General features: G+C 34.2%; 3 protein-coding genes across 5 annotated transcripts; 2 read left to right on the forward strand and 1 right to left on the reverse strand.

Annotated features, from left to right (window-relative positions):
* Positions 1 to 2,113: 2,113 nt before the first annotated feature.
* Positions 2,114 to 3,123, forward strand: LOC107016243. Its single transcript, XM_015216731.2, has 3 exons — positions 2,114 to 2,445; positions 2,519 to 2,593; positions 2,676 to 3,123. Exons 1-3 carry the CDS (start codon positions 2,281 to 2,283, stop codon positions 2,727 to 2,729), a joined length of 294 nt encoding a protein of 97 aa, XP_015072217.1. The 5' UTR covers positions 2,114 to 2,280; the 3' UTR covers positions 2,730 to 3,123.
* A 5,398-nt stretch (positions 3,124 to 8,521) lies between these two features.
* Positions 8,522 to 9,951, forward strand: LOC107017150 (AT-hook motif nuclear-localized protein 27). Of its 2 annotated transcripts, none has more exons than XM_015217424.2 (2): positions 8,522 to 9,262; positions 9,403 to 9,951. In XM_015217424.2, the coding sequence occupies exons 1-2, from the start codon at positions 8,684 to 8,686 to the stop codon at positions 9,556 to 9,558; spliced, it is 735 nt and encodes a 244-aa protein (XP_015072910.1). In that variant the 5' UTR covers positions 8,522 to 8,683; the 3' UTR covers positions 9,559 to 9,951. The 2 variants fall into 2 exon arrangements, with proteins under 2 accessions (XP_015072910.1, XP_015072909.1); XM_015217423.2 differs by having other exon boundaries at positions 8,532 to 9,262; positions 9,397 to 9,951.
* A 983-nt stretch (positions 9,952 to 10,934) lies between these two features.
* Positions 10,935 to 22,577, reverse strand: LOC107018023 (AT-rich interactive domain-containing protein 5). 2 transcript variants are annotated; one of them, XM_015218360.1, is made up of 14 exons: positions 22,480 to 22,577; positions 21,403 to 22,181; positions 21,148 to 21,302; positions 21,022 to 21,061; positions 20,467 to 20,519; positions 16,342 to 16,387; positions 15,479 to 15,568; positions 13,995 to 14,117; positions 13,839 to 13,890; positions 13,534 to 13,606; positions 12,994 to 13,060; positions 12,861 to 12,911; positions 11,854 to 11,946; positions 10,935 to 11,332 (listed from the first exon to the last, which is right to left on the reverse strand). In XM_015218360.1, the coding sequence occupies exons 2-14, from the start codon at positions 22,171 to 22,173 to the stop codon at positions 11,240 to 11,242; spliced, it is 1,707 nt and encodes a 568-aa protein (XP_015073846.1). In that variant the 5' UTR covers positions 22,174 to 22,181; positions 22,480 to 22,577; the 3' UTR covers positions 10,935 to 11,239. The 2 variants fall into 2 exon arrangements, with proteins under 2 accessions (XP_015073846.1, XP_015073847.1); XM_015218361.2 differs by having other exon boundaries at positions 21,403 to 22,231.
* Between the last annotated feature and the right edge of the window lie 3,546 nt (positions 22,578 to 26,123).

The raw sequence follows: 26,123 nt of genomic DNA on the forward strand, positions 1-26,123 counted from the left end.
ATTTGTATTAAACGGAAAAGGGAGAAAGGCAAAAGAAACTTGGGTAGGAAATATACAATTGAATCGAATTGTATAAAACGAGAAAGAGAGAAATTATATACAATTTGAATTTGTATAAAACGAAAAAGAGAGAAAGACAAAAGAGACTTGGGCAGGAAAATACTTTATTGTATAATTATAAGTGTATAAGACGGAGATATATGTATTTGCATGTGTATATACAATTTTCTCTCGTTTTATACAATTAGAAACACAATTTATACAATTCTATTGTATAAAATGAGAGAGACGAGCGAGAGAGGGAGAGTGGCGAGTGAGAGTATGAGGGAGAGAGGGACTGACAAACAATTTGCTATGAAACACAAATAAATTAAACGATAGCTACTATATTTATTTTATATTATTAATTTGTCATTATATACAATTATCTCAAATATGAATTTTGTTCGCTTTGACAGACAAATTCAAAACTATAAGGACTAGTTGACACTTGATAATAATATAAACATGTGGTGTTAGACCCTTTGTTGGTGCCAACATTCATTGGTGGAACCAAAGTTATTCATTTTTACCAATTCCAACTGCTCATGTTGTGCTGTATCATCATCAGCATCGTCATCTAAGAAATAAATAATAAAATTAGAGCTATTGTAATTATTAAATTAAAGTTAGCTGATACGACCATATCTACTACGGTGGTTTAAATCCATCCATGATTAAGAAGAAAATTAATATGCTCTCACCCTATAATTATTATTTTAAGACTTGATTACTCATATACAACATACTAGTAACTTCCAAATCTTTTGAATGTATGTCATTGTCCCTTATGGGGCCAATGTGACACACACCTTCTTTTTGTACTCCATATAGTTATATAACTTAAAATTCAAAGTTAATGGATTACAATTAATTAATTATTTGCTTTTTTAGACTCTTGTAGATTCTCTTAATCTATTTAATAATAGTCTCTGGAACCGCGAATTAATCATCTTATTTTCATACAGATTGACAAATACCAATATGTTCAAGTCCCTCCACCTTATCTATTACTATTATTTTTATGGCGAGAATTTTTTTTCTTTCGAAAAACAGATGATTTAAATGTATTATTTATTTTATATTTACTACTTATCCCTCATTAATTTGATCTTTTTTATTTTCACGTCTTATCCTTCATTTCTCACGTGGAGAAAAAATAAAGAAGACCACCTTGTTCTGTTCGGTAGAAATATTATTACAACTTAATTAAGAGGTATATTATGTCGTTTTTACATGTAATAGTATATTTTTTTTGTTTGCAACGTTATATGTCAAAGTGTACATAGTTTAGATGTCATAATATTTCCACCAAGCAAAACAAGATACTCTTCTTCTCACCTTCTTTCACATGAATTTATTATCTCTATTAAATATATTAACAAAACGATTGAGCATTCCATACATATAATTGTAGACAAAACATGTTAATAAATAGACAATAATTTGGGAGAGGATCAAAAGTGCATCAATATTGCAAACATGAAAAATTATATATTACTGCTCCATAATTCAAAAATGATTTTGAATTTTAACCCAAAAACAATAGACTATTTAAGATTCTCTCTCTAAAATATAATATCTGAAGTATCATATAAGTGAATTTGAATTATTTCATCTTTTTAATTCCAAATATAGATATCCAAGTAATGTAGCCATGCAATTTTTTTTTGAAAAACTTACATAAATATACTATATTAAGAAAATATTATCATTTATAGCAATGCTATTTTCTTTCACTTGATCATTTTAAAATGTTTATAATACATTTTAAATACATATACATATTACAGAGAGCAAGTTATAGAGCACATATAATAAAATTTAATTAATGAATAACACATTTTAATATCATGTGTCAATTTCTTATTAAACAATCATAATTAATATATATTGCATATATAATTAACTTTTAATAGATTTATTATAGTATTGCTCAATACAATAACAAATAAAAAGTATCTCGATAATGAATCATCCGAGTTACGTAACCTTTGGTAAACACTCAAACTAATGGAATGGGCTTTCAGGTTGATTTCATTTGGGAAGTATAACTTGGTTAATGGAGCAGGCTTAGGCAGAAATCCGATCCAATTGAGCCCGTAACTCGATGGGCCGTTAAGTTAAACCCAGTTTACCAGAACAAATTCCCAGTAACAATCAACTGTGGATTCTGCATGAGCTGCTTCAGTTAATTTAGGGGAAAAACTGATTTTTGTTCAGGAGAAGGAAGAAATTGGAATGGCGAGTGATTGGAGGAAATCGGTGGGTAATGTTAGATCCTTCGTCGGAAACTTAACCGGAGGTTTAAGGGGTGGAAGCAATTTGGCATCTTGGGTTGTCGCCGGTACTTTAGCTTACTTTCTATGGGTCAAGCCATCTCAGGAACTCAAGAGGCAGCAAGAGGTATTTCTCATTTTTGTATTTACAAGTCAATCAATTGATAAGCCCTCAATTATTGTTAATTTTTGGGTGACAGGAAAAGGCCGCTTTGGCGGCTGCATCAGATGCTTATCGCTATGTTGAGAAGCGAAAACCCGTTCCTGATCCGCAGGTACTTTGCCCTTTTCATTTCCATTAAGGGGTGTTTGTGCTGTATTCAGTATTAGTCTTATCCATTTCATGAATTTTGGCAGGAAACTGGATTGATATACGGTAACAAGAACAAAGCTAAAAGAGCTGAAGAATAGAGCTTCGCGAGAATTCCATGCCGTTCTGTAAGTTTAATGAATGCTCAGGGAATTGTAAATCCTTATGGAGTTTCTGCTGCTCATTGGCGTATAGGGACCTTATATACTTATACTTCTGAACTCATTTTCTTTATAGGGCCAAATAATTATCTATACCTAGAAAAGGAAATCATGTAAGCTTTAAGTTTTTGTGGATATAATGTAGCATGTTTTTTGTTTTCAAGGTGAGGTTCTTGAATAGCATTTACTGGTTTATCAGCATGATGTTTTATTTCCTTTTATCTTAGCTCTACATGAACATTTTTGTTAATTGTTCAAAGTTTCTATGTATTGGTTCGACTAACTTCTATTCTTATGTTAATTACTCCATAAGGATTTTGTATTAACGGTCATCAAATTTTAAGAATCTTGCTATTTTGAATTCCCAATTTCAATTTGCGATAATGGAGGGGGACAGCCTGCTTTAGTTGAGATTTGGTGAAGTCAAAGCCTTTTCTCTTCAAGAGTTCCCAGAAACAGTCAATATATTTGATGGATAATGAATCGTATACTTGTAGGGTAAATATCTAAGTTTTATTTGTTTAAGAGGTATTATTATTAGTAGGATTCATGCCCATTATCTTGAACTAGTACTAGAAGTGTATCATTTCTGCTTCTACAGTACGTATGCTTAAAAATTGACATCTTATGTAGATAAATTATGAAGGATGTCGGGATATAATTATTTAAGTAAATAAAGGCGTGCAGTGTCTAACATTTTGAACTTTTAAATGAGATGGCTAGACACGTCGACATGTTATTACAGGCAAGTAGAGGTCCTATGTTCAATCTCAGCTTCACCCATTATCAACAAGAAATTCCATGTGCTTGGCCCATGAAAAATACTCAGACTGCACGTGAAAGGGTATGTTGAGACATAATTATGTAACTAGATGTGGGTTCTTTCTAACAACTCAAACTTTTGGAGAGAGGATCACACACTTCAATAAAGGGTACCTGTAGTATTTGCTTCTAATTACTTCTGAGGTATGTCAACCTTAGACCTCAAGATTCTTAGTTTATCTTGATATCACATTAGTATTGAGATGTTTAGGTTGTGATTTTATGTTTTACTTCTGATATATTTCAAAGTTTTGACTGGTTTAGGAAACTATCCCAACTTATTTATTTCAAAGTGTTGACTGGTTTGATGCTGGAAAATTATGTACCCTTTTTGATATTACATGACTTTAATGAAGTGCAGGCTCGTTCTGTATGTATTTATCTTAGAATTTCCTTGCGTACATTTACTCCTTCGTTTTTACACTTTAATATTTTATCAACGTGAATGACTTGAATGTTATACTTAGCAAATTTCTGTATCATTCTCTTTGTAGCCCTGGGGCTGTGGTCTTCCATTTAAGTTAAGTCAAATTCCATCCAAACATTTTAATAAATAGTTTCTTTTATTATCTTATAAGATTGTATTTATGTGCATCTGTGCTTCTTTCAACAGAAAAATGTGTAATCATACCCAGTGATTCTATTACGTAGAGAATACTACCTTCATCCAAAAAAAGAATCACCTAATTCTGTATTGTGGATAAAATTGATTGAGTTGGTCTAGGTTAGGCAGTAATTGATTAGTTTTCTTTTTCCAAATATAAAGCTAGAGAATTATTCCTTCCATGTCACATTTTTTGACCTGGCATGGAGTATAACAAAAATTAGAGCGTTTTGAAACTTGTGATCTAAAACATTTGTGTGGCTATAAGTCATTTCATAAATGGTAAATTAGTAAATCTAAAGTTAAATTGTTTTAAATATAGAAAGGTGTTATTCTTGTTGGAGAAAGGTAAAACCTATTTTGAGAGGAAAAATCGGGACGGAGGGAGAATATAAAGATATCACAATCATATAAGTTGGCATTTAAAATGTCAGAAAAAGAAGATGATAAAACCATGGTGAAAAAGGGATGTCTTAAATTCCTAAGTCAAAGGAATGGTGAGAGGACAAGTACTCTTTAGATACCGAGGTAGCCAGACTTGGCTGAAAAGAGAGATACATGTCATTTATGGCCTACAGAGCTAATTAGTTCTGCCATTGACATTAAATCAAATCTGGAGTTTGACGAATTGTCGAAACAATGATGTAGTCACACTGTCTAAGACTAATCAAGAAATAGGAAGATGTGCAATGGAGAAGGAAGGACACCGTACGATGGTGGCATTATTATAATTTTGCTTAAATTTATCTGATTTCAGCCAGTTCACCATCCATATCTATTGTGATACTGACGAGGTATTGCTCTGGTTTCTCCATAATGAATCATTCATGTGAAGTGTGAATCTCAGGTAGTTGAGTGTTTCTTAATATTGAGCTAGAGTTTACCATCTTTGTTGGCATAGAGTTGCTTTATGAAGCTTGTCCATATTGCAAAAAGCTTTTATAGAGTCGTGAAATCTATACTCAACAAAGAGCGAAAGCCTGTATACGAAGTTTGTTTTTTTTAAAGAAAAACTTTACTGTTAATTAGAATCTCAGTGATTTTCCTAATTGCATATTTCTTTCTGCTTGCTTCAAATAGCTTATTATTAATAGTCATAGAGTATAACAGATATATAATGGACGGCCATTCTTGCTGAATGTTGGTCCTGCAATTTGCTGATATGAAATTGTTGGCCGTTTTAGGTGGAAAATCCTCTGCAATTCTGCAGTAGATATCTGAAGCCTAATATAGATGAACATGCTTATATGTTGTGTTTATGGCGGTGATGGATTGGGTTTAGTGTCTTTGAGCCAAGTCATGCTCTCTGTGTTCACCCGAATTGTTGGTCATAGCTTCCTTTAGACTCTAAAATTTTGACATCTGCTCTTTGGTTTTCCTTGTTCTTTCGTAACCCAATTATCTATCCTTAATATTGGGATGTTGGGACCTTACTTTTTGATGATATTATGACTGAGTCTCTGCTAGAATTTGATTTGAATGGTCTATATCTGGTCCAGTACTCCATCTGGACAAAGTATTTTCTTGGGAACTATAATACTCCCTGTTGTACGAAGGAGCGCGGACCTTCTGTTTATGGAGATTGGAATTTCGTGCTCTTTTTGTTCTGAGTTTGTATTTGTTATATTTTCGTGTTTCACTGCTTGAGCTTAAAACTGCTTCTGATTAGTAGCTAGATTGGATGTCAGGGTAATAGATGTGTTACCTTTTCAGCTTAATACATGTTTAGTTTGTTCAATGAATGTCTCCTCTCACATTTTGCATAAAGCGATTGTTGGTCAAGAAGTTACAGAGGTAAACAATTATTACCTGGTTGGTTGATTTTGAAGGAAATGCAGAGAGAATGATTAGACAGGTGGAATTACCTAACCACAATTAAGGTGAGCTGAAAAAATGATGAAGAAACAGATAAATTTCCTTGTTCAGATTTGTCAGAATTGGTGTTTTCTATTTTGGATCTCACTCAATTCATTTTGAATTTTAATGCAGTTAGGTGAGTGAATGAGTAGATTCGCATTATATCTAACTTTGACCTTTTGTGCATCTGATAAATGCTTGTGCCATTATCATATCTCTAATAGGAGTAAGTATATTTGAGTTACATCTTGACTTATGCATGGTCCCATCGTCCTAAATAGACCAAAAATGTTTGAAAAAAAAATAAATATGAAATGGAAGCCTCATTCACTGAGCTCCCGCTCAACAAAAGAGCAACTTTGTATGAAAGAAATTCGTACAAGTTGTCACAATTTTTGTTCGAAGTTAGTATGGTTGTGTTTTGAATGGCTTAGTTATGTTTGTTTCAAAACACTATATTTTATATCCATAGATGTGATGATTGAAGTTTACAAAATGAGAATTGAGATGGATCATTGGATGTAATATAAAGATGTCACATGAAGCAAAGTTGTCTTTTAATAAGATGTATCGATGCTAGTCTGGGGTGGAAACAAAACTGCGATTGACATGATGAAATATAATATACGAGACAGTATAGGGATTGGAGGTTGAATTGATAATAAAATGGAATCCTAGGGAGCGATCGTAAACCCATCATAACAATTGAAAGAAGATGTAAAGCAAATAATAATGTCCTAAGTTGTATTATGTTAATGACCTAAAACATGTTTCTATAGGAAAGAATAACCTAAAATTTTACTTATGGAAAAGAAAAAAAAGGTAAAAGGAGAGGAATAAATATTTGAGAAAACAAGCCGACAAGAAACAAAAATATATCAAGTGCAACTTGCTTTATCCTTTTTTTTAATTTTATATTGAGAAAGAATGTTAATTCTTTTCTTCTTAGCTAGCCTAGCAAACGTCACTTCCCAATTCCATAACATATATTGCTGTCATATCATCTTATTTGGTTTCCCAACATTATTCAAATGTAGTGAATCATATATAGATTTTCTTTAAAGGATTGATTTGGTTGAACGAGAATAGTATATATTTTTATATATATATTGAAGTTCATATATAAATACAAGTGTTTCTTTTTGAAAAAAATTATTAAAAAAATCAACGTATTTTAATGTTTAATTATAGCATGTATCTTTTCTTTTGTTAAAGAATATACCATTTAGCACGTAATACAGTATAGAGTATCTTTTTGAGGTATATATATATTTGACATGATTTGTGGCTTTCTTCGTAATAAGGTTTTAAAACAATAAAAAAAAAGAGCTTCTGAGGTCTGAACGGAAGAGGTGGACGTGATTGCATGAATAAATAAATAATTCAATATGCAGAAAAATTAATTTCCATAGTTTAATATAGTTAGAGCATTATTATAACTACTATATATATATTGAGTGAAATGGCAATCTGTGATTGCTTGCCTAAGCTATTATAGTTGGTGAAGGCCTAATGCACATTTCTTATTAGTACATTTTCTAAGTGAGAAAAGAACAAGTTTGAGGTTTCGTGATTGGCCTGGAACTCAAACAATTCCATTTTTTTTTATAAACAAGGGCACTGCACATAAGCATATACTACTCCCAACTTAGTTTTTAAATATAATCTACTAAGTGAATATGGATATATACCAAACATATATTATTAAATTATTATAATTAGTCCTTAGTATTATATGTAATATACTTTATTAAACCACTACTTGTCGTCTGCACTAATAATAGGACATCATTAGTTCTTAATAATATTGTAACCGTTACTTCTTATATAAAAAGTCATGAATCATAATAGGATCGTTTTTTTCTCCTGAAAACAAAATAAAATAAACCGTACCATTCGTTTCATGAGGAGCAGATTTCGTAATTTCAACTTACAGATATTAATTTTTCTCACTTCAACTCAAATTAACGCATATAAAAAATGGTTGTTTTTTTTTTTTTGAAAAATAATTATGTGCATGTTTCAAATTATGTGCTGGCATGCATCATTACCCTCCTCAAGTGCTAGTCTTTTATTTTTCTGGTTTATTTATATTAATTATATGTTTTTTTTTTCCTTTCTGAGAAGACCCTATCCATTCATTTCTTTCTTTTGTTATTATATTATATATACAAGAATCCGACTAGTTAATTATTATTCCATTTAACTACTAAAGCTAACACATTCTTTCGTTAAACTATTTAATTTATTATATAAAAAAAATAAGAAAAAGGAGGGGTTCGAGTAAAGAACAAGTACCCATAAATCGACGTGGGTGACACCACGTCGCCTATTTTGACCGCACGTGGCATGGCACCCATTCAACACACTCTCTAGAATGTCTCATTAGTATAGCTACGGCCGGGAAGAATTAAATTATACTCAATCGCATCACATTTTGTCTATTTGTTTAATATATTGACCCGCCCGTCATATCTCCTTTAATTTTTTACTAATATTTCTCTCCTTTGTTTCTTTTTCAAAAAAAAATAATAAAATTACTCTCTCTCTCTCTCTCTTCTTTTTAATTTGTAAGTAATTTAGTAAGCATTTGAACGGAATTTAGAATAGAATGGATTTTAATAATTATAGTTTGGGATTGATGCGCGGTGAATCTGACAGTGATGCTGGTGCAAGTTCGGGAGGCGGAGCTCCAAATCGGCGTCCTAGAGGCCGTCCGCCTGGATCTAAAAATAAGCCCAAGCCTCCAATCATCGTGACGAGAGATACGCCTAACGCACTCCGATCTCACGTGCTTGAAGTTTCGACCGATGTTGATATCATGGAAAGTATCTCCAATTACGCAAGGCGGAGAGGGAGAGGTGTTTGTATTCTTAGTGGTAGCGGCACAGTTACCAACGTCAACCTTCGTCAGCCTGCTGCAAGTGTAGTCACACTCCACGGACGTTTCGAAATACTTAGCCTCTCAGGTACGGTGCTTCCTCCGCCTGCACCGCCCGCCTCCAGTGGGATCTCTATATTTTTATCAGGTGGACAAGGACAAGTGGTTGGAGGATCCGTTGTAGGGCCTTTGATCGCATCAGGTCCAGTCGTCTTAATGGCTGCCTCTTTTGCTAATGCTGTATTTGAACGACTTCCCTTGGAGGAAGATGATGAGGCTACTGCTCCTGCTAATGTTCCTACTACACAGGTATAGTGAATGAATTAATTTTCAATGAATATCACTACCTGTTACCAAAAAAATGGAACCTATTGTTTGTAAATTAGTACGCCAATAATAAATAAATATATTTTACCAAAGAGCCTTAGTATGAATTTGAATAGGTACAGCCAGCTGCCTCACAGTCATCAGGAGTAACCGGTGGTGGAGAGGCCGGTACTGCCCATCCTGCCCAAGGAAATATGGCTTTTGGGAATAATTACTCATTCTCAGCTGAGTTGCTTGGATGGGGTGGCAATGCTGCAAATGAAAGGCCCCCATTTTAGCTAGTATATACCATCGTGATCATGAGATTTTCAAATTACTCAAAATGTTAGAGAGTAACTGGTGCAGAAAATAGCCAGTTGTGGTTAACAAACACCAATTCCACCAACGGAAGAAAACTTGAAAGCAAGGTGAGTTTCATGTATATATATAAATATATATAGTGTTTGTACAAGTACTATATAACAATGCTCATCTTCATTGTCTAAACTTGTGATAAATTTTGTAATCTTAGATTACTAGGTACTACTACTTAAGTATGCAAATTACTAGTATCTTTTACAAGATAAACTAGAGCTTTGAGTGTGAGTTTTCAGATATTGACTGATCCCTTGTCTGGGATTGAACTTGACATACTGATTTTTATCATATTGCTGTGAAGAACATCTTCGTTATATGTGGTGTTTGTTGCTCCTCCCTAATTCTTTTGTCACTGGAGTTCGGTGTATACCAATACGTAATTTCTGTTGAAGATAATGAACAATCATGCTTCTATGACAATAGAGGTTGCGTTGATTAATTTATTTTGAGTGATTAATTAGACATACATGTATGTATATTATGCTATGTATTGTAATATGCTTATCATATTGTAAGTGGAAGCTAACGGCTGGCAACTGGCAAGCATAAAGAGTAGATCTACTCTTGTGATATCAATTCATTAATTAATCAGAGTTGCGTTGGAGAAACTGAAAATCAAACTGAGATCAATATTGAGATGATAAAGTAAGTTAAGTAAAGAAAGAAGAAACCAGGCATCGAGGAACCAATATAATATTGACTGCATGCATTGTATTTGTATGTATAAAATAAATTAATTGCAAAATGGAATAATAAAAAGGTATTAGTCTATGAGTTGGGAGACGAGAAGTATTATACTAAATTTATGTTTATATTCAATGTGTTGAACGGAGAATAGCGAGGCAAAACCAAAACAACATTTGGGTTTTGTTATTGAGAAAGAGAAAGTGATGAGAATATCTGCAATTTTCTGACTACATCTGCAACGGAAATTCAACACACATACTCAAAAACACTCCAGTCTTTACTGATTTCACAAGACACAGGACAAACACTTGAGCACCTCCACAATCAACCACTATTTACTTGGACATTATTAACACTCCACAATTTTTTATTTTTCTGGGGACTTGAAACCTCAATGGATACCCTCAGCTTTATCACCTCATGGTGGAGTGATCAATCACGAGAGCATCCCTCACTTATCTATACACCATTAACTCATCTTACGTACAATGAACTGTTTTTTCGACAAAAAATGCTAGTCCCCTCCCCGTGATATATCTCTCTCTCTTCCACACACACACACACACACACTAGCAAATGTGTGACCTCAGGTCAAGCTGGACATCAGATGTACAGTCAAATGCTAACTAGAAATAATTGAGTATAAATATTTATCTCAGAAACAAAAAGGTTCTAGCTAAATTCCCAGAGTAAAAAAATGTGTCAGCAGCAGGACATGCCTCCTTTTGCTTTAAAATTTTGACCCACAGAACGTCAAAAACTAATTTGATCAAACTAATCATCATACACAGATCCACAATCTAAGGCCCTAGCATTCACAATCTGACTATCAATGTTGGTCAACTATCAGCATCCATGCTTTGTCAATTAAGTTCATCCAAACGTTCAAAACTCCCTCTTGAGTCAAATATTTCACTACGCAAATGGTACACGAACAAAGAGCTGTCCATGGAGGGTAACAACAGCAGAAGTCTGAAGTGGATCGATTCTAGCTGGCAGGCTTACTACCTGAGAAAACCAATGCAAGTCATAATTCAAGTATTTACATCTCTATGTATAGTTTGGATATCAGAAGACCAAGATTACATTATTTGGTTAGATCAAACATATAGCAACTGAACAACCAGAAACCTCATGGGCACTTGTTGGTTATATAACCTTTAATATTTTATCCCATGCCAATAAAAGGGATAGTAAAATAGAAAAGGACTGTGAACATGACATGCACACCAGTTGGCAAGCCATTTATAAATTGGAACAGCATTTAGATTATATCCGTTATCTCAGAAAAGTAAATAGCTCTCCTATTCTGAAAAAAATTAGACTCCATTCCAAGAAATAATAATGGAGGAACTTCAACAAAGAACTTTTTTTCTGTCTTCTCTTGGCACAAACACGCACTAGTTTCTCTTTTCCTTAGATATCATCAGTCTTAAACTTCCAGCAGAAAGGCACAGATGATGCAAAATCACGATAGTTGTAGAACAAGAATTCATATTGAAGTAGATCAATAAAATAACCAAACTTACCTTTTTGAAGGCGGTAATACCCCAAGGGTTGTCAAGTTGTTCCGGCTGACCAGTTATGACCAGACGGCCAGCAGGATCAGATTGAACGCGCACCTGGTCACCCAAGAAATAAGGAATGAAAACTTTTGGATCAATATACACCAGAATTCACTGCAAGAATATGCTAAATAATAATGACTCAGATCAATCAATAGCCACTACATTTTTGTCCTCGGAAATATAACATGGATGATTTAACGAAAATGAACATCTTATACTTGTCAGAGTTTGAATAGTAAGCACTAAGAATTGCATCAGCCATATATCATATTCTACAAAACTACCGGTGCATAAAGGAAAATCTCTTTTAAAAAGGTGGCCAGCTTCAATGAAGCTTGAAAATATTTTCTTTCACTACTTCACAACTGCAAATGTGAAAACGAGGATTTTATCGATGATATGCACGTGTCTTTCCCGCTCACTTAGTTAATCCATCCCTTGAAGCAATCAGATAAAATGGAAACAGTTCTATGCCCAAAAATAGCAACAATAAAAACAGCATTCGCTTAAATATGATGTGTGGAGGATATGAAAAATATGGTTCACAAATAAGTCCTTATTTTGTGTATAGCATAGGCCGAAGTGCATAGACTACCGTCTTTGTTCAGAACCTCATTCCTTTCCAAAATGAACAATTTTCCTCCCCTGGGTTTTATCATTTTAAGGAGGCCGCTTTGCTTTTTTACCTAGACAAAGCTTGCGGTGAAGGTCAAGCACCCATATGAAACAGAAGCACAATGTTCGCATGGATTCCTTTAAAGTGCTTCCAAATGATATGTGATTTACATAACACAGACGGTATGTAGTCTAATTCGGAAATCCATATGTTTTAGAAAACTATCATAAAGATGACATTTGTACACTTCCACTTTTACCTGGGGGTGGGTGGTGGGTGGGGGGTTTGGGGGGAGGGGAATTTGTGTACAATAAAACATAGCAACAGAACACGCGGTGCGAGAGGTACATACCTCCTCTCTCAAAAGCCCAGGCACCAGAGCATAGATCTCAAAACAATCTTTCTGTTTGTGAAGAAACATTACGAGTCAACGGAAGAGCGAGTAAACATAAAGTAGAAATACTTGGAATCTTAGAGGAACTTACTGTTTCTCGCACGTTGATTTTTACCCAATCAGCTGGAGGTCCCAAATCAACAACTGTTGTAACCAACCTGGCAAATAAAATTAATTTAGTTTTCACAACTGGGCAAGAGGAAAGAAGAAAAGAAATGGCAGAGCAATACTGCTCAATCATACAGCAACATCAATTTACAACCCACGCTCCAAAGTAGCAGTAAAGGCATATATATCTCAAACTAAAAGATCAAATCTCAGAAGCCTATGATAATTAGTTTTTCCAGAAAAGAAACTATGTGGGATCAACACATCCGGTGAAATGATATGACTACTCAAAAATGAACATGTCTGGATGCTGCAAGGACAAAATTGAAAATTGACATGTTTTTACAAATGAAAAAAATAAACAATAAAAACAGGCATGGAGATGAAACCAACATTGCAAATTGTGGAGTTTGAGTAGCTACATTGAACTAAGATTTTTAAACCAAGCGCCTTATGACAAGATGCACTAATTTTGACAAAGAAAATTGTTACATGAGAGAATCAACACAAAGAACGACTTAACTGCTTAGATGTTTCTGTTCGTGCCACTTTCGAAGGATGTTCCATTTCATTTGGTCTCTTGTGTTTTATAGAACCTGAATGCAAGTACAAGATCAAAATTATCTGACTTCTTAAGGAAACAGATATCATCCGTTCTATCGTGTCCCGTATCATACTATCATCTCCTTGATAGCCACTAGGCCCACAAACCAACCAGCGATTTGCTGGATATGATACTTCAAATTTAAAAATCATAACCAGAGACGAATAATCTAAAGAAATATAAAGGTTAAGGTTGGTAAAAAAAAAAACAGAAATAACAATTACCAATGCTTTTGAAATTCTTCTCACGCTTTGGCGTATGTTTGGCATTCTTGTCCTATCAAGAGATCCATAACAAAAATAGTAATACATGTCAAGAGACATTGGTCAAAGGTAAACACAACCAATAAATGTTTGTTGAGTTCTATAATTTCAGCAGACCTTTACAATTGGCTCCCCAACCTCGCCACAACCAAGAAGACGTTGCTCATGCCATCCTTGCATGGCACGAGCAGCAGCATCTCTTCTCGCCCTGCCTGATCCAGGAGTTTGATTACCATTTCCCTACAGAATTATTTCAAGATGGTTTATTTTATACATCTTTATATGCCTAAGAGGTCAACTAGTTGATTAATATAAAGGAAAGATGATCTACATGAACCTATGTCCATCAAAGCAGACAAGACTCTATTTATAACTCTCACCAAAGCATTTTTAGGGGGTAAGGGTGAAGCAGAATTATTAAAAGATGTAGAGAACTCGAGACACAAATCTATTTATAAGACTCACCGAAGCGTTTTGGGGGGTTAGGGGTGAAGCAGACTTTATCAAAAGCTGCTGAGAACTAAAGACATCAAAACTTCAAAAACTTCTTCAGTCACAAATACGTGGAATAAATTAGTAGAGAATAAATTAGATATTTATACCAAGAGTAAGACCTTTAAAGAAATTATGTATGGGAATAATGAATAGCTTAGGCAAGATGCTCTTTCTAGGAAATTGGAAAACAATTACTTGATATTCAAGTTAGATAATAAAAGGAAAAATATTTGTTTTCATACAGGTCCTGTGATCTTTCTAGTGAGTTTGACATTAAGCTGTGGGGCATGATGTTGCTGGGGCAAAGGAATTTATATCTTAATACTTCATAATTGTATTTCATTCATTCCAAAATATTGCATTTTCTATTGGCTCAAGATTTAATAAAATAAAAGTAAACATCTCAGTATGGTATGTTAATGCCTAGACATTAATGTCACTCCAAAAAATGTGCTTTCTAATTCCCCTGTTGATCACAAGCCAACATGTATTCACTTTGATACTGCAATCTATTATTCTCAGCTATCAACTAAAAAACCAACCAGATTTATCTTTAGAGTAGAAGGAGGAAAAAAAAAAGAGGCTCCATTAGCAATCAGTAGTAATGTTACATGTGTGAATCTTCAAGAGAAGAAGTCCCAATGTACCTAACTTATAATTTTTGCATCCCCTATGACTTGGTTCATATTTACTTGCCCTTTTGGAGTAAAATGGGTAGTGCCAAGAAGCTTAAAAGAGGCTATTAGCAGTTTGCAAGGACAAAGAATGAAAAGCAGCTCCAGGCCGGACGGAGGACAATGTGAGAAAAGCAAATTCTGGATGTATTGAAGGAAAAACGGCATTTCTTGCATGAAGTTCAAAAGGCTAGAGCTTTTGGGCTTTGTGGTGAAATTTTAAATGTATCATTTTAATACATGGCTTAACCGTATGTCCTTCCAATAGATAGAATCTGTAGTCATTCAATCTTTGTACAGATTAGTGCTTAAGTGGTGCTGGTTTTTTTTTTTGGCGATAGAGTCAATTGCCAGTTGACTTGACTAGTGTTTCAATTATTAGAAGATACATAGTTAGTACAAATGAGGAGCTGAATGTAAACTCAAGCTTACCTCATTATCAACACCTGCTTCAGGAAGAGCAGCAATAGGAAGTTGAAGCTTGCCGCTTTGCATCTTATGCCTTTCATATTCTAAAAGAGCCTATAATGCAGAAAACATTGCATAACAAAAGAAGGTATAGAAAGTTAAAGTAAGGATGAATAGGTTTTCCAGATAATAGAACTATGAGAAGAAAAACAACCAAATATGCAGAGCAAAAGGTGTTGTTAAATCAGGCTTAAAAATCTGAATTTGGTTTAAATTGGCTAGACAGTAGAATGGTGATATGCTAGCTAGTGATTAAATTGCAAGGAAGCCAAAGAAGATTCAGCTGCCTTATCACCAACTATTCTCCACATAAATAGAAATAGGAATAATATACCACATTATTTCTCCATTTTGCCTCTATTACTTTGAGTAAGCATGCATCTTATCATTAGTTTAAAGTTGGATAATAGACTAAAGATAAGTGAGTCCAAACCGGAATGAAAAGGTTATTAACAGGTTAGAAATTATATAAGAATGAAATTAACATTACTAATTTCAAAAAAATTATATAAGAATGAAATTGGATTCTGGGTAACTCTTGATGCAGAGCAATATTAAAAATAATAGAGTCAATAGTAAAGGTTTCCGTTTAAAGAAGGCCCGAGAAGCAAAACAATATTGTGGAGGGAGGTAGCGGCATTTACAGACCATCAACAGGAAAAAAGAATATCATTACTGCCACTGTGTAATTTTACCAAGCTCTTCACAAACAATCCACATTGGAAAGATTATTCAAGGTGCCAAAAAATCATTTTACAAGCTACACTTAATGGACAAAAATGATAAAAATATACTAATAGCTACCAAAGGGTTCTTGGGTTTATTACCTTCTCATAGAAAATGCGGAATGTCCAGGACACAGTTGTGCAAGTCCTGAAAGAGAAGAATGATTATCCTAAAAGGGAAAAAATCAAAATTAAAGATACTACAATAAGAACTTCGAAGCTACTGTTTTGTTCTCTGTTTAAGTTGACTGTTAGTCAAGTAACTTCTCATCTTGTTTGAGTATCGAAACAGGTTCTGGTCATTGCCACCTCTCATTTTATCCTTATTAGCTCTCAGTCTTCTTTTTGGAGACATCAGACTTTCCGGGTCTAACTACATGGCATTCTTACATAGTAACACCCCAACATCTCTAATTGTTGAGAACCAATACATGTTTACCAAATATTAGACTTCAAGACGGATATCGATCAGGTGACACTGAAGAGGCACATATACAGAGTTGTTGTTCTCTTGATTAGACCACACCTTTTGCTGTCTAACTAGAACATGTCGTTCTGTATTTTATCAAAAAGAGAACAATTCGTTGTATTTTGTGTTTCTGTGCTTTTTCCTTTTGATAAGTTATATATGTGTTTGGTTGGGGTATCCTCATGTACCACATGTTTCAAAAGTAATATTCATTTTATAGAGAAGGAACACTATGCCTTTCTCCTGCCCAGCTTTCGTCCTAAAGCAAATAGATAAACTTAGAAAGATCTTTTTGGCATGGGAACAAACAATCGAAGTTTGTTTGTCCATATCAATAAGATAAGAAGTTACTTAATTGACAGTCAACTTGGTGTTGTTTTTATTAATCAAGGAAGCAATAATTTCATTAACAATAGGGGAAAACTCCTGTATACAAGTAGTATATACCAAAAAAGAGAAGCTACACAAAAGCTCTCTTATTTCTCTCTCCACACTACCTAGATAGGAGCTAAAGGAGTGATGTCTCATGCTCTGTACCACAGTAGTCCAAACAATCTCAGAATCACTCACCATAACCTTCAAGCAACCTGACAATCTAGTAGAAGGTGATCCATATCCTCTCTCGAGTTTTTGCACATAAAGCACCAACTAACATATCTAATCCTCCATTTCCTCATATTCTCGGCTGCCAAAATCACTCCTCTGGTTGCCAAATAAAAAATACCTTTCTTAGTGCACTGGGAATCCATGGAATCCATATTGTATCGTGTGGGATAATTGTCTCGTCTCTTGTGAGCATCTTAGCATAAAGAGACTTTACTGCAAAGCAAACACCATTCCTAGCATCTTAGCATAAAGAGACTTTACTGCAAAGCAAACACCATTCCCTAACTTTCATCTCCAAGAAACATATTTCTAAGGAAGGAGTTTGTTTGTACAGCGTCTCAAGCAATTCTTACGATTTCTCCTTCTCTCGATCTTGAAGATTTCTCCTCAACTGAAGATCCCAACGAACATTTCCTTCTGGTATCTTCTGAATTTGTTACCACTAAATTCCTCACACCCCTGCAAGATATTTCCACAAAGCCCACACCCAAAAGGAGTAGTAACCTCAGGTGCCATCAGAACAAGAGCAACAATATCCAGAAGATGAAGATGAAGTGTTTTGATTTGTTCAATTTTACATTTTTGGTGTAAACAGGAGTATAGGGAAGATCTAGAATCAATAAGGGATGTCTTAGGATTATTGTTTTGTTAAAAGGGTTGAAGATCTTCTAGATACTTCTCCTCAATTGTAATTAGGAAACCTTAACTTGTCGTGGCAGGTTCTGTTTTTGTGGAAACAGAATACAAATCGTTACATTCTCAAAAAAAAAGAAGTAATGTTTCTACCTCTCCACCACCCTTCCATAATTCCATATTTTTCCCTATCACCTCTCTTCATAGTGCGAGCTAAGGCTGGGCATAAATGTAAAAAAAAAAGACTGAATTCTTCAGTTCTATGGATACGGTTCTTCGATTCTGTAACGGTTCTATTTTTCTAAAAGTTTGGTGTTGGTTCTTGATTTTTGCTAGGCAAAATGAAGGTTTTCCTGTGATGGAGTAAATGTTCAACCCATCATGTCACTCTGTCTCCAAAATTTATTGTTTTCAGTACGTGTTCTAGAATCTAGAAGGGGGTTTCATGTGGCTGCTTCTACTTTCATCTAACATAATTGGAGAATGATCCGAAATTAGTCTAGGCAAAGGAACTTGTGTCACATTTTGAACTATCTCCTCCTGAATGGCACACTAAGAATCTATCAAGTATAGAGAGTGATATTGAATCCCCCACTTCAAACCATGCTCCTGCCAAAAGAAGATCAATAAGAAAATAATTGTTTATAAACTTCGAGAATTCATCCATAGCCCTAGTCACCGATCTACACTCCGGCCTTTCTTCCTGGAACTTAATAGTATTAAAATCTCTCCAAGAACCTATGGAATTTCCCATTCCACTAAAGAAAGAGCCATCTCCTCCCAAAACCCCCTTTTTGTTCCTTCCCACATCAGACCATACACTCCTCCAAATTCCCACACCTTCCAGGTTTCCATATCCCTAACACGAGCTGCTATCATAAACTCCCCTTTCTTTGTTTCCGTGACCTCGAATTTTTTCTCATCTCATAGTAATAAAATACCCCTGCACTCTCTCTTGTCGGGATAAAATCATGTTTCACCCATCTCCCTACCCCTGCACTCTCTCTTGTCGGGATAAAATCATGTTTCACCCATCTCTCTTGGTCACTGCTTCCATCTTAGTATCTTGGAAACATACCAAGTCTGCTCCTCATTTCTTAATCCCCACCTTGATGGTACTTTTGTTTGGGTCATTCATCCCCCTCATGTTCCACGTAATGATCTTACTATTTATTGACAACAAATTTACCCTTTCCCGCTCCCTTTAACTCATCCTCCTTACAACCCATCCCAATCCTCTTGTGCCCCCTCATACACCACAATATCACCCACCCCTGCTTGAGATATCATCCCTCGTTCCTCTCCCACTCTCCAATAACCTAACCAAACACCCCTAAATTCTTTTCCAATTTCATTCAGTAATTCCATGACTTTATCCTCCATCCATCCATATTTGGGCTATAACTATACTATCAAGTCTTTAACACTGATGGTACACTTAACCAAAAACATCCGCTGCAGTATCTTAGTCCTACAAATTCCCCAAACATGAGAAATTTATCCCCCATCCATTAAGACATCTTCCTCCCTCCTTACATGATTACTAGTGGTTGAGGGGAGCAATAAGTGGAGTCCTCCCCATCCCCACTCAAACCACTCAACGACATCACTCCTTGCATTAGCACCCGCACATCTACCCCAAGCCCCCCACAAAACTCAACTCACTCAGTTGTTGATTTAACTTTGAAACGGGGTTGTTTTGTGATGTTCCAGTCAATGTCTCTTTCGTCGTAGGACCTGTAAGAGCAGTCTTGCTCCCTTCTTCTGACAATTAGAATCAGTCCCCGCCCTTATATTCCTATTTTGACCCCTACTTATCAAAAAGAAAAACAAAGGTTGAATAATTTGAAAGATGAATCTAGTTCTATTTTATAAGAAAAAGAATCGAAGTATTCTGATTTTATATAATCTGTTACTCCTAGTACTTGTATATTAAAATGAAGGGAATAAATAAAATAAAATAAAATAAGTCCGAACAAACAAATAACAAAAATAGCTACCTAAAGTAAGTCCTACGAATAACCCAGGCCCCTCAATAGAATGTTAGATGACTTCAGCTACACTGACACTATAAAAGCAGCATCAACGGTGACTACACAATACTGACTGAACTGCACCATCCTGCTTTCCAAAATAAACAAGCAAAAGGCCCTTTTGGTCCCAATTCTTGACGTTCTATATCCTTGCATACGAGACCTTTCTTTATAAATTGTAAATCATTATACTTGATTACTAAATTTAGCCTCTATTTCCATACCATGCACGAAGGTCGCTCTCCAGAATTATACCTCATACATAATCTTCAGCCGATTATTATAATTATGGATGCCACAATATGTATCTCATTTGCAATATAAATAAAATGTCTGCAATTTTCAATGCCTCATCTCCATTACATACACGGGAGAACTTGACATTTGAAAAGGTAGAGCTACATTTTTCATTGTATTATTGGAAGATTCATGCTTTAAGTTCAAAGCTCCATAAAGAAAAAGGATTCATTAAATTTAGATGCTTACTTGGGGGGATTAAACGATTCGCCGACTTGTCTCCACAGCTTCGATCCAGTAACCTAGATAATTAAATCGATTTAATACTAGATCGTCACAAATAGCATGACGATGAGTCAATAACGTGACACCCATCTCTCAGCAGCACAAGATATGCACACAAATCATTAACCTAGCAGCAGAAGAAAAACAACACAGACGCAATCGTTTCACTGAAACAAACTAAAGTATAAACAGTATATTCTTGTGAATCGCCTCATGTTTTTGAAATCGAAAATAAAAATAAAAATAAAAATGAGGAGATTCACACAATCTTTTTTTTTTGACAAAAGGGGACATTTTGTTCATTTATTTTAGGTTTACAGTGCATCCTGATGCCAAACAGTCAAATAAATCGAATTGTTTGACCTTGACCTTTACAGCACCCCCGAAATTTATTTATTTTGGTATGTGGAATTTCTTTTTAAGTGAAAAAATGCTTAAATTGTCAAGTAAGGGACCCTATAAACTTGTATAATAGAAATAAAATATTGTCACATACAAGTTAAGAAGACAAAGACCTACCCGATCATAGCCACCCAATCTGATCACAGATCTCCACAACCTATCAGGCAATTTCATGGTAAGAATCATATATGTACCTGAAGCTAAATGAAAGATCTCTGCAATCGGAAAACATCAGGCACTTACTTCAGGCAATTAAGAGGAATGCCATAAAACTTGGGTGGTTTAAATTCCATGGCTCTCTCCCGGTAAAAATTTTCAAGTTCTCTCATAAATGCTGCTTGATCCTCTGGTGATCCATCATCATTCCAATCCTCATCTTCGTCCTCGTCGTCAGCCATCTATAAGTTGAGCAGATAATTGATCAATTACAAACATGAAATTAGTTGCCACAAAATCTACACATCAAACCCTCCCACAGATAGTATCAGCACAAGATACCTTTGATTCATCAAAGATCTTATTTGATGCTTCCCCAGTATGCTGTCCAGTGTTTGCAGTGTCACATTTCACCGACAAATTCGGAGTGGCTGGCTCCGGCATCTTTGCAATAGCAGTATTCTTAACAGCATCTTTTGTCTCTGACAACTCATTCGATCTATCATCACGATCAGAGATAACACTTGCAGTATTAGCTTTATGTTCCACTTTCTTCTGTTCATCGACCATCATATCATTCCCATTTTGATGAACATCTTTGATTGAGTTCTCAGCCTGATGAGCTTCCTTAACCTCTTTTCCACTGTCACCTACTTCATTAGTAGGTAGCTCCTCATGTACCTGCATGTTTACACCTGTAGTATCATGTCGTACAACATTTCCAATAGGTTCTTCCTTCTTCAAAGCCATATCTGCATCAGGATCCCCTTCTTTTTTGTCCTGAATTGTGGTTTCTCCTTCTGTTCCACCTGTAGCATTGTTTTGGTCATCAAGTGCTGTATTACCTTGAGTCTCCGGCTGGCCTATAGTCGCTGTCTCAGTTGCAGCATTCTTGTGGTCCTCCACCGCAGCCTTTGGATCAGTCTGTTTCATTGTATCACCGTTTCCATTTTCAGCAGGAATTGGGGTCTTAGCCCCAGTTTCAGGGTGGTTTTGCGTCCCTATTTTAGCATTTTCACTGGTGGAGTGTTGGCCAGCAAGAGCAGGACTGGAATCAATCGACTCTACCACAGTATTTTGGACATCATCCATCTCCACGTCAGTCTTATCCATTCTGATAACTAATTGGCATGCAGCAGATGATCATATGTATTAAAATTCAAAAGAGAAGCTGAAATCAAATATTGGGAAATGGAAATTCATCAAAGATAACCTCAAACAAACCACAATGAGTTTAACCCTAGTATCGTCTAATAAGAAAAATAACCCAAAAATTTTAATAAGCAAAAAAAAAAAAAGAATTCTGTTGGAGCATAGTTGTAACAGAAAGAGAAGAGAAGAGCAGAGAAGAGAAGAAACACCGATCAAAGAGAAGTTGGTTATATAAATAAAATGTAGGTAGGTGAGAGAGAGAGATACCTGGATGAAGGTGAGAGCTTGATACGGTTGTCTGTGAATCGGCGTGTAGGGTTTGGTTAGAGTTGGAGATTAAGGAGAAGGTATAACAAGTTATGGCGAATAAATCGGAATGACCAAAAAAAGAAATATATATATATATTTCTATAAAGGAAAATCTTAGGTCCGCTTACGTGGTGCCTTCGAAAATTAGAATTTTCTTTTAAATTTATTTATTTATTTCCAAATCTAGTTTTTCTCTTTCATGAAAAGTTGTGACTTTTATGAAAATTTGCAATTTTTATGAAGAGGTGCGACTTCCGTTGTAATTTTTATTCAAAGTTGTAATTTTATGAAAGCTTTTAACATTTACGAAGGGTTGCAAATTTTTTCAAATAGTTGTAATCTTTCCGATAAGGCACAATAATCATTTGTGCAGGCTAACCCTTTGTTGTCTATAAATAGCGGAATTTTCTCTCATTTTAAAACAACGAAAATTTAACACTTTCTTCTTCTTCATCACAACTAAATATTTGTGTACTGTTCCTGTTGAGAGACTCACTGACACCATTGCTCATGTTACAGATCTTAATATGTATTTTTTCAGTTATTAATTTATACTTATGTCATTAAGGATAAATGACAAGATAAGTTACCCTTATCTCATAAACAAAAATGTAATAAGTTTCATTTTCTTTATATTATTAATGTTTGTTACTCCATAATTTTGTATATAAAATAATATAATGTTTTAGTTTTGATGGCTGATATATAAGATAATATAATGTAAATGCTGGAGTTATTGAATCAAACAAGGAAAGTACATTTTTTGAATAGCTATGAATTGTATGTGTTACCTCTTCTCAATTCTATAACGTCACACCGTCAGACTCTCACTTCGTGTCATCGAAACACAACGCGCCCCCATCCTAACCTTTGCTTCTGCGCTTTACTAGATTATAACCAACCGAATTTTCTCCGCCCTCTTACTGCTACACAATCCCACTATAATTTTTCCTTTTATATCGATACACTCATCTTATTTTTAATTATTTCTAAATGTAAATAAATTTTGAGTCCTCAAAATTATGTAAATCTAAATGATGTCAATCTCTTTCAAATATCAAATTTCAAATTTTATCCAAATTATGATGGATTAAGGAAAGTCGACTGTTTAATATAGTTATGTATCATATAAAAAACTATGATGAACAAATTTATTTATAAAACAGTGTTTCAAGTACTTAACAACATCTGATACATCGCAAAATTTGATATACACAACAAAGTTATGTGTCATATACATAACTAGGAATATGATACAAATGGATTTTATTATAAATGTTAGTGTTTATGTATCAATAGTAATATTTGTTAGTGTCTACAGATACATAGTATTCTACTAATAAGGTTGGGTGTATGTATCGACAGTAAACGATAGAAATTTGTAATAGTTGTATATTCGATACAAAACTATGATGCTGATACGTTCTAACTTGGGTTCCAATAAATTAGGGTTATGTATCAAAATTAATATTAAAAAACGGAATATTGTGCATGATAAAATTATTATGTATCATAAATGTAAACACAAACGAATTATACATTAATTTAAAAATCAACATCAAGTAGATACATTAAACGATTGCATTATACATTAATTTAAGAAAGAAAAACAACGTGATACATTAAAAAACTGAACTCATATATATCAAAAAATCAAAAAAAAAAAAATCTGATCTGAATGCAAAAATAAAAATAAAAATATCCTCACGATATTGTAAAATCCTCTTTCTCTCTCAAGGTTGTGCAGTGTCCAACTTCTTAGACCTCCAAATGAAAGGAGACATAGTCAAAATGAAGGAGGACTAAATTTGTTTTGTCTTTACGAAAACAGTGCTCTATGAATTGTACCCTATGTAATGGAAATTGTATATGATAGATGGAATGAATAAGGATAGTTGTCCATTTTATTTAAATCAATGAAAAAATTTATATTTGATTCCTAATTTACCTTTACCATTAATTATAGTAATTTCTCTATTACATTTTTCAGAATAGTGTATTTATTATACTTAAAGAATGAATAAAAAAATTAACGTTCTATTTATAATTTCTAAATGAACATATGAGTATTGCTAATATAGAGATGTGTCCTCTTTAGGCTTAAATTTGCAATTACGTACGTGTCTTTAGTATGCAACAATTGAACACCCATTCAACTCAGCTCTAGATTTGTTTGTTACATTCTGAAATTTTCTCAATCATTTTAACAATTACAAATTTACAACTATCATAATCTATCAATTACCATACCCTTTCGTTTTAACAAAAATATATACACAAAGAAGAATCATACAGATAGGTACAAAATTTCTACCAACAATGTTTAAGGATTTGAGCAGGACTTGGGACCAATTTCACTCCCAACATGAGCAAGGAACCACATTCTCCCACTTGTATGAATTTTGTTGTGCTAATTAAAAATAAAGTATCCAACAGTTTTAATTTTTATCAAATTATATAATAACAGAGAATAAACTGAATAGAAGAACGTGGGGAGATTCATCTATATTTAGTAAAGTTAAGTGAAATGTAGTAAAGTTAAGTGAAATGTACATGTCACTGGGAGAAACACAAAAATTCAATTGCCAATCAAATAGGTCCAAAATAATTCAATAACAGAGTACAACTCCTACTACCTTTTTTACAATTAGTGAATACAGTTCAACCTCTTACACTCCAACTTCTAATTCTAATAATAATAATAATAATAATAATATACAAGCAGATAAGATAAGAAGATACATATAAGAGTAAGATATAGTTAAAGATCAACTTTTTTTCTCAACACTTGTCTGGTCCACTTCAATGTCCCTTACTGAGTTAATTTTTTCAGTTATTGCATCTGCTTAATGAAAAAGGTGATTTTGGTAAGGAGCAAGCTCAAACAATTTCAAAAAATCAAGACATGATAGCAGTACCTCTGCAAGTACACATTCTAAGTCATTTTGCCTTGCTTCAAGACCATGCCTCTTTGATCCCATTTCCAACTTTACATTTTTCAATTCTTTGGCAACCAGATTCCTTTCTTTCTTTCAATTGGTCCACTAGATAATATATGATATCAGCATCAAACTTCAGAGGGAACGTAAAAAAAACAGCTAGGGCTACCTTTTCCTTGCCTTTCTACTAATTTAGCTTTAAGGGACTTCTCCTATATTTCTTCGTCACTCTGCTTTAGTTTGAGAACCTTAACATCTTTCTCAATAGATTAACCTGCAATTATCGTTCATATGATTTAGGCAAAATTTAAAGGCATTCATGACGCTTTGTTTAGAATGACAATAACTAATGTACAACTCAAGACAACCAGGGTCTATAGCAAGTGACCTCAACTTTGAAGGGCACTATTATGATTCTTAGACTCAGTTGTTCACAACTTCTATAAAACACTTATAAGTGACACGTGTTGATGTGAAATTAGGATAGCTCCCTGTCATCAACCGGATTCAGAATATATTTTCACATGAATGCATGGATATCTTATATGAAAACTTGGTTCAAGTCTTTATGCATAGACTTGAATATAAATAGTTCATATATATATCTCTCAGGTTCATTAGACACATGTTCTTATTTTCTTCTCTGAAAAATCATGTAATAGT

Source organism: Solanum pennellii, chromosome 4 (genome assembly GCF_001406875.1).
Source record: "Solanum pennellii chromosome 4, SPENNV200".
In the NCBI taxonomy this organism is placed as follows: domain Eukaryota; kingdom Viridiplantae; phylum Streptophyta; class Magnoliopsida; order Solanales; family Solanaceae; genus Solanum; species Solanum pennellii.

What these genes read in the sequence shown, in the direction of transcription:
- LOC107016243 (XM_015216731.2), top strand. Translation starts at nt 2,281, where the DNA reads ATGGCGAGTGATTGGAGGAAATCGGTGGGTAATGTTAGATCCTTCGTC. An exon ending in AACTCAAGAGGCAGCAAGAG is followed by an intron (nt 2,446 to 2,518) that starts GTATTTCTCATT and finishes TTTGGGTGACAG; the next exon opens with GAAAAGGCCGCTTTGGCGGC. An exon ending in AACCCGTTCCTGATCCGCAG is followed by an intron (nt 2,594 to 2,675) that starts GTACTTTGCCCT and finishes GAATTTTGGCAG; the next exon opens with GAAACTGGATTGATATACGG.
- LOC107017150 (XM_015217423.2), top strand. Translation starts at nt 8,684, where the DNA reads ATGGATTTTAATAATTATAGTTTGGGATTGATGCGCGGTGAATCTGAC. An exon ending in CTAATGTTCCTACTACACAG is followed by an intron (nt 9,263 to 9,396) that starts GTATAGTGAATG and finishes GAATTTGAATAG; the next exon opens with GTACAGCCAGCTGCCTCACA.
- LOC107018023 (XM_015218360.1), bottom strand. Translation starts at nt 22,173, where the DNA reads ATGGATAAGACTGACGTGGAGATGGATGATGTCCAAAATACTGTGGTA. An exon ending in CGAACAGAAACATCTAAGCA is followed by an intron (nt 13,061 to 13,533) that starts GTTAAGTCGTTC and finishes TTTATTTGCCAG; the next exon opens with GTTGGTTACAACAGTTGTTG. An exon ending in CTGGGCTTTTGAGAGAGGAG is followed by an intron (nt 11,947 to 12,860) that starts GTATGTACCTCT and finishes TTGGGTGACCAG; the next exon opens with GTGCGCGTTCAATCTGATCC.